The sequence below is a fragment of the Eucalyptus grandis genome, chromosome 1 (genome assembly GCF_016545825.1).
Source record: "Eucalyptus grandis isolate ANBG69807.140 chromosome 1, ASM1654582v1, whole genome shotgun sequence".
Lineage (NCBI taxonomy): Eukaryota > Viridiplantae > Streptophyta > Magnoliopsida > Myrtales > Myrtaceae > Eucalyptus > Eucalyptus grandis.
The window spans coordinates 47,365,804-47,377,496 of NC_052612.1; the positions used below are offsets into that span (position 1 = coordinate 47,365,804).

Sequence of the window (11,693 nt, forward strand, 5' to 3'; positions counted from 1 at the left end):
AAAGTGAAATAGCATTTTTTCATTGAACGGCTTTGAAAACCACATACGCGACACTCGAAAGTTGCATAGATGGCAACACCAAATTGCATTTTTCACTCTAAATTTAGAACTAAATTGTAATTTTCGACAAATGTTCAATAGTTGGTTGCACCAATTAAAAATCTAGTACTTAGATTGAATACTATGCGTGAAGTTTAAGATTTTTTATGCAGTTTTTTTCTAATAGTTATATGGATTCGCACCTGTAGTCATAGTTGTAGTGTGTGATGACCAACAGTTATTATGATCTTCTAAGTTTTAGAAATGATATTTTTAAGCATTTTTAATAGATCAACTACCGGATTGAGAAGACAACTTCCACATTCACAATGGGGTTGGAGATACATGAAGAAATTCGGTTACCAACCAAAAACACATGTAATTATGGACGGTGTTTGTATTTTTTTTTTCCTTGTTACATTGGTGGTGGATCTTACAATAATCCAATTCTTAAACATGAGAACAATATTGAGACAAAATAATTTGGAAACAATTACTTTAACATTCCAATAGAAACTTAGAACTAATGCATTAGACAGTTATCTAATAGTCAAATTTCAATGAGTATGAAAAATATCGTCATTATTACTTTTCTCTGCTGATAGCTAATACACTGCAAGAAAAATCGACACTTTTTTCCCATATTCGCAAAATTTACACTTGAGTTACAAAGAAACCACATTTTTAATTTATTCAAACACTCTCCAATGGCACAAAAATCCCCCATAAAAAGGGAAAAGGGAAATCATGCACTCACCTCGCAACCCTACTTAAGAGCGTATCATCGATGCAAGGAGACTTCCTCCATTTGCGTCTTAAGTATCTCTCGAGCTTTCTCTTTCAAGTACGTCGCGCAATCCGCTTGTAACAACAAGCCAAGCTTCGACACAGCTCCGACCATTAGCATCTCCCGAACAAACATCGAATTCCCCTAAAACTTGCTCAGCATTGAAAGTATGAGGACAGCCCACTCGTCCGCGGATTGTGAGACATTCAGAATCCTCTTTGAGACCACGGCGATCCCGCATCTGTGGCCCATCTACTGAGCCCTCCCGTCGGCGCAAGAGCATAGGCGGAACAAGACTCCGAGGATTAGCTCAGTGGTTTTCTTCTCCGGAAACCCTAGGTCCAGCTCGATGAGCTCAAACACGGCGCCATGCTCCACCATCATGGCACGGTTTCTCACCCATCGGCACGAGTCTAGCAATATATGGAGCGACGCATTTACTGCCTGTTGAGTGATGCCGTTCCTTAGGAGACGGATGATTGTTTGTAAGAACTCGCTTTTCAATCTTTCTAGCTCTGAGGAGCTCGCCGCTTTGAACATCCTTTTGAGGACTATAAGCGTGTGTGATCTCACGGCGACGCAATTGTTTACTTCACAACCTAAAACCCAAGTCAGCGTTTTGATGATCAATCGTTTTGGCCGATGAGTAGCTTTGCAGTTGCGGATGGGACTCGAAGTAGTACTAGTATGCTCAATGCTTCCTCGAGACCAATGGTCCGGTTTTCGTCGCAACAATTTGCAACGTATGACATTACAGCCTTGGGCACGCCAACCTCTATCATAAGATTTCTATTTTGCTCGTTCCCTACCGCAAGCACCTTAATGTGTCTCAGGGTCTCGATCTGCAATCGATGCCATCGGATGTCTCTGACGAGTTTGAGCAAGCAAGACCTGTCAAGGGGCGCTCTCAGGTTGGGAAGGCAGTTGACAACCCGAGAGGCGTTCTCGTCACGCCACGACTGGATCAGCCTGCGGAGGGTGAGGTTCGGGGTCAGGTCGGAGTCCTTCGTCAACGGCTGCTTCGTGACGGGGCAGGTCGCATTCTTGCCGTCGAGAAGCCAGTGCTCGATGCTCTCTCTGTCATATGTGATGCCGGTGACGGTGGTCACGGGGTCTCCCATCAACTGCAAAGAAATGGGACACGTGAAGTACTTGGGGACATCAAGAACATCGTCCATGATCGGACATTAGCAATTTAACGATCGGCGTTTGTAAGTGATATCACGAGAAGCAAACTCGTGGGTGTGTGATGATGAAGATTTTGTGAATGAATAAGGAAAAGGCGGCATTCAAAAATGAAACACAGCAACATAATTTTCTTAATGTAAACTAAATTAATTGATATTGTAATTTATTGTTTTTACGATTACCGTAAAATAGGGTTGATCTAAGTAAGATAGAAGGTTTTTTAATTAGTCTAATATGGGCTGGCTAGTGTGGGCCGAGTTGAGCCTGGCTCGTAATGAGAGGGACTGGCTGGAAACTCTATAAATAGTGCTCAAGTCTCTCCTCTAACCCTAATTCTCACATGTATCCTCAGCGTTTACCTAACGCTACACGTGAGGGGGCCGCCTCATTGAGCCAGTAATACGGAGGAGCCAGTAATACGGAGGGCAATAAAGGAGAAGGACTTGTGCGTGGAACATTGTGTTTCCGCTTCCATTTCAAGAATAGTGGATCTCCTTGATGAGTGGTAATCCCTTTTCTGCTTCCGCTTTATGTTCGATGGATCCCAAAACAGGTGCGTTAATCTTTCTACTCAATTATATATGTTCTTGATCTAGTTATGGAGATCTTGGGATTGTGCAATTTGCATCCAACAAGGTCTTCTCTTGCTAGTCAATGCTGATTTGCTTTATTCATATCTAAATCTGTTCCGAGAGAGAGAGAGAGTTCGGTGGTCAAAGCAGGGGTTTTCGGGTCTATGGCAAAATTGAATGAACACGCAAGAAGAAGACAATATATCACGGCATGATATTCAGATAATTTATGGTAACTTATTCAAGATGCGTATGAATACAAGACGTAAACAATGATTTTGTTTCTTATTTTGTGCCCTCAGTTCACCTTCCCAAGGAGATATATAATATCACTAACTACATTAGATAGCCTTCGCGACTAGTCTGGCAGCCTATTCAATAAGTTCAAAATAGGTTCCGAGAAGAGAAGAATTCAAAGACGGAGAAGTAAGTCATTTTTACAACTTGGCTTTTACTGATATTGGATCAAGATTTGTGTTTGAATCAAGCCGCTCGCGGGGACTACACTCCATAATTAAGCTGACCCACTCTCTCTCTCTCTCTCTCTCTCTCTCTGAATCAAGCCGCTCGCGGGGTCTACACTCCATAATTAAGCTGACCCACTCTCTCTCTCTCTCTCTCTCTCTCTCTGAATCTCTCGGGGTCTACACTCCATAATTAAGCTGAACGTTCATTCTTTTATCTCGCCGGAAAGGAAACAGTGACCCCATTGTAATTGCCGCGAATAAAGAAACGGAACTCGTAGAGTGATGAGATACAAATTATTATGTTTTTGTAATGTGTGGGTCGGCAATAAATAAATAAAAATAATAATGTTGTGAAAATCTTTAACATACTGTGAAAATAACGGTTTATTCTAAACTATAAGAAATTTAATAATAAATAATTATAGATTATTATGGGGTATTCTCATTTATGAATTTATGACTCACAACAAACTGTCTTTTCACAATAAGCCAAAAATTGTTATACTAGCAAAGCTTGCCACGAAATAGACACTCTGAAAAGTCATCACTTCTCGTCAAATAATCTTTCAAAACTTTGGCGAGAGCTAATATTAAAAAATTTCTAAGCTTAACTAGGGGTTGGAAGACACACAAGCATTACAATGTTTATCAACGGAATGAGTGAATTATGTTAGTGATCTCTCTCTCTCTCTCTCTCTCTCTCTCGAAGTTCTCTCTCTTTTTCTTTGCCCATCTTATACTTATTATATGGATGTCAATTTAGTCTTAAATATTTGAAGATGACAAATTCAACACTAAACATTTTGTCAATTTTGACAAAAAAATCGTTGATATGGAGGATAATTTTTTCCAACTTTCAATCATTTTTCTATATTTTTTAATTTTTTCCACCTCACCGGCCATCACCTAGTGACCAACAAGGGTTAGGCGACCCACGCTAGCCATAAAAAAAATATTGAAAAATGATAAGGATTGTCTACATCAATACTAGTTACGTTATATCAAACGGTCAATGTCAACATCAATATGTTCTAGCCAAAATTGATTGAAATTACTAAAGTGATAAATTGTCAAAATATTTAAAACTAAATTGGTCATTTTTAAAGGTTTAGAATTGAATTGACATATGTACAGTATATTTAGGACTTTTTTTTACGATTATCCCATAATTCAAATGCACGAGAGAACAATTATGAATAAGCTAAGTATCATAAGGGTTGGTTGATTCGATAATACAATTTATGAGCTTGATGTAGAAATATTATCCATATAAACAACTAATTAATTAAGAATAATCGGATCCATATATGATTGTAACGTACATATTTGAGTCATTACTTCACTTGAAGAAAAATAAATCACTATGTTTAATCAAATATTTATTGGAATGCTAGATCTTCCTCTCTATGACATATTTTAGTATAGCAGCTTTTAATGGGATTAAACAACTAATATGTATAACCTACCATTTTATAAGCTAGAGAGAGGACTTAGCAAACCCTAATCAATAGCGTGTCAACTGGGCATCTCCCATTACGGGCTTTAATTAAACACAATTACTTATACTTTGCTACTTAACTAGGTCCGTTATTAATAAATATCAAAACCCAATTCAATAAGATCAATTAAGGGTTTAATAAATATTTGAATATCCATTAACCTGATTATTTAAAATAGAAAATCAATTAATTAATGTAAACCTAAATTATAGGAAATTTCCAACACTTGACACTCAAGAAACATGATGTTAGCTTTGATTCTCACTGAATCTCTTTGTTAGGGTACACAAAGAAGAACTACTTGGCCTCAACGGGAGACTACAATAGAAGCCTGTAAATTCCTAGTCTTGCCAGGACTGATTTCCTTTTGAAAAAAAAAATTGACGAGGCCGGTCGATTCCAGCACGTGGATATTCACGCAGTATAGCATCTTATCATAATTGGGTCGGACGTGTAATTTGCGTCGAGGTGACGACTAGGAGCTTGACCGATTCATGAAGTTTTCCATGGCCACCGGCAACCGGGGTCTACAAGCCCCGTGACCCCGTAAAAAATTTATAAAAACGCGTGGTAACTTTAAAAGAAAGCGCCTAAGGGTTAAATCATTGAAAAGCAATATGGGAAAATTCAGAGCGGACCTTAGTCGCCTTATGGTGGGACGAAAAAGAGAAGGAACGCGACCCGAGTTTTCACTTCGTACGCGGTTATAGATGGGAGCTACTTCCGCTTACATGTCAGGAAGGCGATGGGGAATTGAACGAGAATAATCCATGCATGGTCATCACATTAGGTTTTCACCCCCCGAAATGTCAGTGACTAAGCAAGAAGATACGACCCAAAAAAGAAAAAAAGCAAGAAGAACTTCGTCGTTTGGCAGGGTTTACTCGACTAGGGGATAGAACGAGTCAACGGTCAAGTAACGTACTGGATCGTTAGGGTCCTCCCTGAATTCAAGCTCCTCTCTCTGTCACGCTCAATTTCCGCGAAAGCCGCTCTTTTTCTTGAGTTTAGACCCCTGGCAGAAAAAAACTCTCATCTTCGGGTTCTCATTCGAGTGCTCAAGGAACAGCCACACTGCTCCATGCAAAAAGCCTGTTTCTCATTTGGCTGTTTTCTTACATTTCAATAAGTATGTCCGTAGACACGGAAAAATGTGGTTCGAGCAGAACCGGCTTAGACGACCGTCCAATTCAAATCTGTTCTCGTCTTGTCGAATGGCATAGTTGAAACCAAGTGCAGATATCTAGGAACTTCATCATACTTCGCACTTTCAGCGCTCCCGTGATCTTTCAGTGGACCAATGTCTCGATCGTATGACTTGTCCTGCTCCTTATCGCATGCCCTTTTTTTTTGTTGTAATTTCTCCGCACAAGGTGCTATAATATGCAAATACTTCAACTAGTTTTACGGTCAACAATTGAGATCTACTATAGTGCGATCTAATGATCATCAACTCTTGAGAGAACGTTTCTTAGGGTCTCAGAAGCACTCAGATGGTTAGGACTTGAATTTAGTATGGATGGAATCATGAAAAAGAAGTTACATTATTTGAATCTAAAAGTTATCATGAGACACACAAGTAACGAAAGGAAAAAATAAGGACAACTTTCACAAGTTGGAAGACAATCTGTACCAACTCCATGTGGATGGCACGTGGAGAAATAATGAAGGAGTCATAGGTATTATTGCACAACTGGCTAGCAATGCAATAGTCCAAGCTTGGACGAGAAGAGAACATTGGAACCCACCGATGGAAGTGGAAGTAGCGTCTCTCCTTCTCGCTTGCAATTATGCTAAGTCCCTTAGCATCCGAAGTTTTATTTGAAAACAATTGCCAAGTTTTAATTGATACCATCCAACGAATGAGTCTTTGCTGTTAAACTATTCAGCCTTCTGCTGTATAATCTCAGCAAAAGAAAATAAAATCGCCACAATCTCCCGTCTAGAGTTAAAATTTGCAATGTTTTGTTTGAAATGAGAAGTTTATTTTCAGCAAAAGAAAATAAAAACTCCATTTTTTGTAAGTGCTCAAAAAGGAAAGGAAAAGCACTTCAATTTGTAAGTGAAGCAAAAGCGGTCGAGAATTCCAAAGGGGACAGAGGAGAGTCGACCATCCTTGTCCAATCAACAAGACAAAAGTCAACGGATGGGTTGTGGACCATCACTAGCTGCCACGTCTACGCTATTATCCTATTCTTTTTTTCTATTATTTGTCGAACTACGCTATTATCCTATTCCAAAGGTTGATTTATTGTCCTTTTTATGTTCTGTCCCTTCCAAGGCGAAATCAAATCGGATTTGGCAAATAATGACCGAAAGTTTGAACATGAAACTTCAATCTAAATTTCATTTGAATCAAATCACACAATCTTATCTTTATACATAAATCAGAATGATTTGTCGATCTCCGGGCTCTCACTATCCTTGGGACAAGCGATTCCACTATAATCCCAAATTGTTAGAATCATATCCGGCATGCGTTCCTAACGTTGACACTGAAGTACACCTTCCTCCTATCCCACGGCCCGATTGACATGGGAAAAATGTCAACAACTTGGAAACCTAACCGTGTGTATACAAGAAGTGCATTACAGAAACCTTCTGTCGATTGCTTAGCAAGGAAGCGTCATCAATTTGAATTGGTTACAACAATTAGAGGATCCTATGCATATCGATCAATTGCATGTTCTTTGAAAAATAGGATTTTTAATCAATGGTCAATTTATTTTGTGAAGAATTTACGTTTTGAAAAATAATTTCCCAAAAAATGATTGTTATCGATAAACAAAAATGTATAATCAAAAAATATTCCATTGCTTTTAAAAATATTTATGTGTAAATTAGTATCGATAATGAAAATAATTAGTAAACTAATTATTCCAAGCAATATAACAATCAATTCTAAAAATAAAATTTAAATCCTTTATATTTTGTGAAACAAATGAATTTAGAGGGGTGATCAATTTTAAAAAAATAATTCTATTTTTTGTGCTATATAGAATTGCACCTGCAGTCATGGTTTTAGTGTATTGCAATTAGGGGTGATCAGTTCCTAGTTGGTCCAGTTCCCACCACAGAACTAGGAATCGGACATGAGGAATTGATTCCTCATTTTCGAAATCAAGTACTAAACCAAAGAAGATCGGAACTGAAAAGAACCGGACTAATCAATTTTTCTCAGGCAGTCCAGTGGAACCGAACTCCATTCAAACTAGACTTCAGCGAGCATTACCCCCACCTTTATCAAGCTTCTCACTTAGTCTTAGCCAAAAGACCAAAGATGGCATTCTCATTGAGGTTGCCGGCTTGGTTTTATAGGCAATCTCTCAAATGCTCGAGTAATTGTTCATTGTGAGACTATTGGAGGCTTAGAGTAGACACTTGCAAGTAAGGGGTGAAAGAGAGAGAGAGTGACATCTCGATTTTCCAATTCTATTTTCAGTAAATTGAAATGGGCATTTCATCTGCACGCATATAGTTCTTTTCCCGAACTGGTCACTCATGGGATAACTAATCTATCAGGTGAAGCCGTTAAGAAATTCTAATGCACCGAATTCGAGAATTTGACCAGAAAACGACCTTTCGACCGAGCTAATCTGCAAGGGTCATTACGGCACAATTAAAAATCGATTAGAGACCGGAGATAAGTCGACTCGCGAGGCATGTGATCAAGTGTGGGTGATTTCACCAAATCATACAATTCTTGTCGATAGGCACTTTGGACCGGCTTTTAACTTCGTCGTTTGGGTACCCCGTGTCCGTATTTAAAACTTTAAGATTACCATGACAACCGAGAGTCACCAATGTGTCAAAAATGTACATTGTGGCTTGAATTGATCAACCACAGGTCAAATGCATACAAATTTCTAAAAGCTACCCGGTAGATCAGGACAAGCTAATATCGTGCCAGAGTGAAATTAGCCGTGAAATTAAAAGCGAATTTAGAAATTGGAAGTCCGGGTGTGTCATAAATCATTTAAAGAACATTGACTCATCTGCGGAAATTTTTTAATGCAAACCGAGTTTTTCAACAAAATAATCAAAGTATGGTTAATTTGGTTCGGGAAATGGGTAAGCCCGCTTTTGGTCATGCTTTTTAGACTCAGGTTGGTTCTATGGTCAAATAAATATTTGAATTGAAGTGTGGTGACATTGGATTAATTTTATGGACTTCAATTTAATTCAATTGGAAGGAAATTGAATGAAATTGAAAGAATGTGATGTACAAGGTTTTGAGATTTCATGCCACGGCGGAAAAGAAATTACAACTATTGGAATAAGGTTGTGAGAGATTGGAGATAGTGGAGTGTGACATCATCAAGTGATGTCATGGTGGGGCTAGAGTGCCTAAGATCATGACAAGTGGAGGGTGATGATTTGTTCCTCAAAAGGTGGCGTGTTACTTCCACCAATCACCTCCATCTTCTTCGTTGAGATTTCTTTTGGGATTTTAAAAAAAGAGAGAGAGAGAGAGAGGGAGGTTTTGACTGGACAAGCCAGCAGCCGACGCCCCCTTCGCCACTCACCGATCGTCGCCGCGCCGAGCCGTTGTCCGCGTGCGCCTCGTTAGCTAGCTCGCAAGCTACTCTGCTCTGCTCTGCTCGCACGACCCTGAGCTTCCAACACCTTCGTCTAGCAGTTGCTCACCGCCGCCAGGGTCATCGGAAGACCGTCGAAGCCCGTCGTTGTTGCCGCCGTCCCGCGTGCGCCATCCCTTGCGTGAGCTTCACCGCCCCTTTCGTCTCGCCGTCCACCACCCAAAGCATCGTCATCCGATTTGTTCAGCCGCCCGATCGTCATCACCAAGGCCGTTGGAGGCCTTGCCTGGCCGCCGTGAGCCACCGCCGAGCTGCCACTCCTCTCCTCCGTCGTTTCTCCGCCCGAACCACCACCGAATCTACCCCATCTCGGCCCAAACCGCAGCTGGTTTTAGTGGGTATCACAACCCGATTTTGGCCCGTTTGGCCGACTTCTCGACCCCGAATGCTTGGCCTGTCTTGAGGAAAGTCAATCCCTGTTGCGTCCCCATCGTTTTGGTCCGCCTGACTCGCTAGTCGGGTGAGTTTAGCTCACTAAACCTCGATTAGAGGGTTAATTATGCTTATGGAGGTTTAGTTTATGTTAAGTGTTATTAGGTGGTTAGTTTAATTTATTTAAGTGTAGATTAGATTAAGGTGTTTAATTAACTTAAAGTGTGTTAAATTTAGGGCAAAGTGGATGTTTATATTAATATAAGCCTTGATGTGACTTAAAGAAATTTAATTTTGATTTAAATAAATGTTTTGAAATTATTGAAATATTTAATAATATATTATATTACGAAAATTATTATAATATCATTATTTATTTAATTTTCGGAATAAAGTTAATTATTTATTAAATCCGAAAATTTTGTCGGGCCTCTATATTCTCGAATTTCGCACTAATCGCTGCTGTGTATTCAAAATTTGAAATTGATGGTTGGATATTATAAATTGAGTGTGGATTGTGAAAATATGGATATTATTTTATTTAATTTTCGGAATAAATTTAATTAATTATTTATTTTTCGGAAATTAGGCAGGATGGCCGTTGACTGGAATTTTATTCGATCGTCATGGTGCAGTCCATTTATTTATTTTAGATTTATTTTGTGTTAATTGATTTATGAGTGATTTTAGGATTTATTCCTAAATTGAATAATCTTTGGTTATTAATTGAAAAAAAAACGGGCATCGGTTGACAATGCCAAAAATGTTTTGGTAGACTACATAAAATGGTGGGACTTATGGAACGGGTCGAGTGGGACTGTAAAGCCATTAAATCATAAATGGGTTGAGTGAGACCGTAAAGCCATTGAATCTTGAAAGGGTCGAGTGGGACCGTAAAGCCATTGAATCTTAAAGGGGAAAAGCCATTAAATCATAAATGGGTCGAGTGGGACCGTAAAGCCATCAAATCATGAAAGGGTCGAGTGGGACTGTAAAGCCATCGAATCTTGAAAGGATCGAGTGGGATCGTAAAGCCATCGAATCTTGAAAGGGTCGAGTGGGACTGTAAAGCCATCAAATCTTGAAAAGGTCGAGTGAGACGGTAAAGCCACTAAATATTGAAAGTTGCCGAGTGTAACCGTGATTACCAATAAATTTAGATTTGCCTGGAGGGCCGTGTTTGAGGGTCGAGAATGAATAGTCAGAATGACCATGTGATGACCTCGATGACATGTAATCGACTGAGTCAATTGATCGCTGAGTCGATTGTTCGCTGAGTCAATCCGAGTAATTGAATTGTTTGAATTCTATTATCATATATGCCTGAGTGATATGAACGTGATTGAGTGATTTGAATTGTGCTAACCTGCAAGAAGGAACGGAGGTGAGGTAAGTCCTTTATGTGGTGTGACTAGGTTACCCTTTGGTGTATTTTCTTTCTAATAAGGGTTTAGGGGGTTGAACTTGCTGAGACAATGTCTCATCCCGGTTGTGGATTACAATTTCAAGTCCCCTGGTGGATGGAGTGGCCGATAACTTTGATTGGCCTTGAGGAGTTGCAGAGGTGAAGTCATGAGGGTTGTAGAATGTGTCCGACTTATAGGTCGTAGGACAATCCATTTTTAAGAGTCGGTCTTTTGTAGACTTTTGGTTGTAGGCCTTCGTTTGTAACTTCGTTGATTTATGAAAGTGTTATGTTGTGGAATTGATTTCTGTTTTTCTATCCCGTATTTCATTGTCAAGGGTTTTATAATACGCTTCCGCATGTGCATTTAAAATAAATGGGTCGACGACGAGTGCCTGGGAACATCGCTTATTTGAATGACCATGGTGGGATGTTGGCGCGCTCGAGGTTCGTGGTGTGACATCCCCGTTTAAGTGGTATCGGAGCATAGTTTGAGTATGGAGCGATAAGGTGCGATGAGTCATGTGATAGTTAGTAGGAAAGGCTTTTAATATGATGATGCATGTAGTTGATAGTTGATTGGTAGTGTGTTTGTGGAGTCACTCATATTCTAATCATGTGTTGGAATTGGAAAACAAGCGTCTATATAGAGCATGTAGTATGAGTGACCAGGAGTAGATGACTCCTTGGAGGAGGTTGGTAGGACCTATACCTCGGGGTAGGATGCTGACAAGAGTCGGTACCCGAGAAAAAGCGCTGACTCAAA

The 11,693-nt window shown here is 39.7% G+C and overlaps 1 protein-coding gene across 1 annotated transcript; it reads right to left on the reverse strand.

The window, feature by feature from the left end:
- Positions 1-1,078: 1,078 nt before the first annotated feature.
- On the reverse strand, positions 1,079-2,004 carry LOC120287299 (E3 ubiquitin-protein ligase PUB23-like). Its single transcript, XM_039300057.1, has 2 exons — positions 1,536-2,004; positions 1,079-1,425 (listed from the first exon to the last, which is right to left on the reverse strand). Exons 1-2 carry the CDS (start codon positions 2,002-2,004, stop codon positions 1,079-1,081), a joined length of 816 nt encoding a protein of 271 aa, XP_039155991.1.
- Between the last annotated feature and the right edge of the window lie 9,689 nt (positions 2,005-11,693).

Coding starts and splice junctions, on each gene's coding strand:
- LOC120287299 (XM_039300057.1), bottom strand. CDS start 2,004: ATGGACGATGTTCTTGATGTCCCCAAGTACTTCACGTGTCCCATTTCT. Junction 1,426..1,535: donor CGACGAAAACCGGACCATTG/GTCTCGAGGAAG, acceptor CTTGGGTTTTAG/GTTGTGAAGTAAACAATTGC.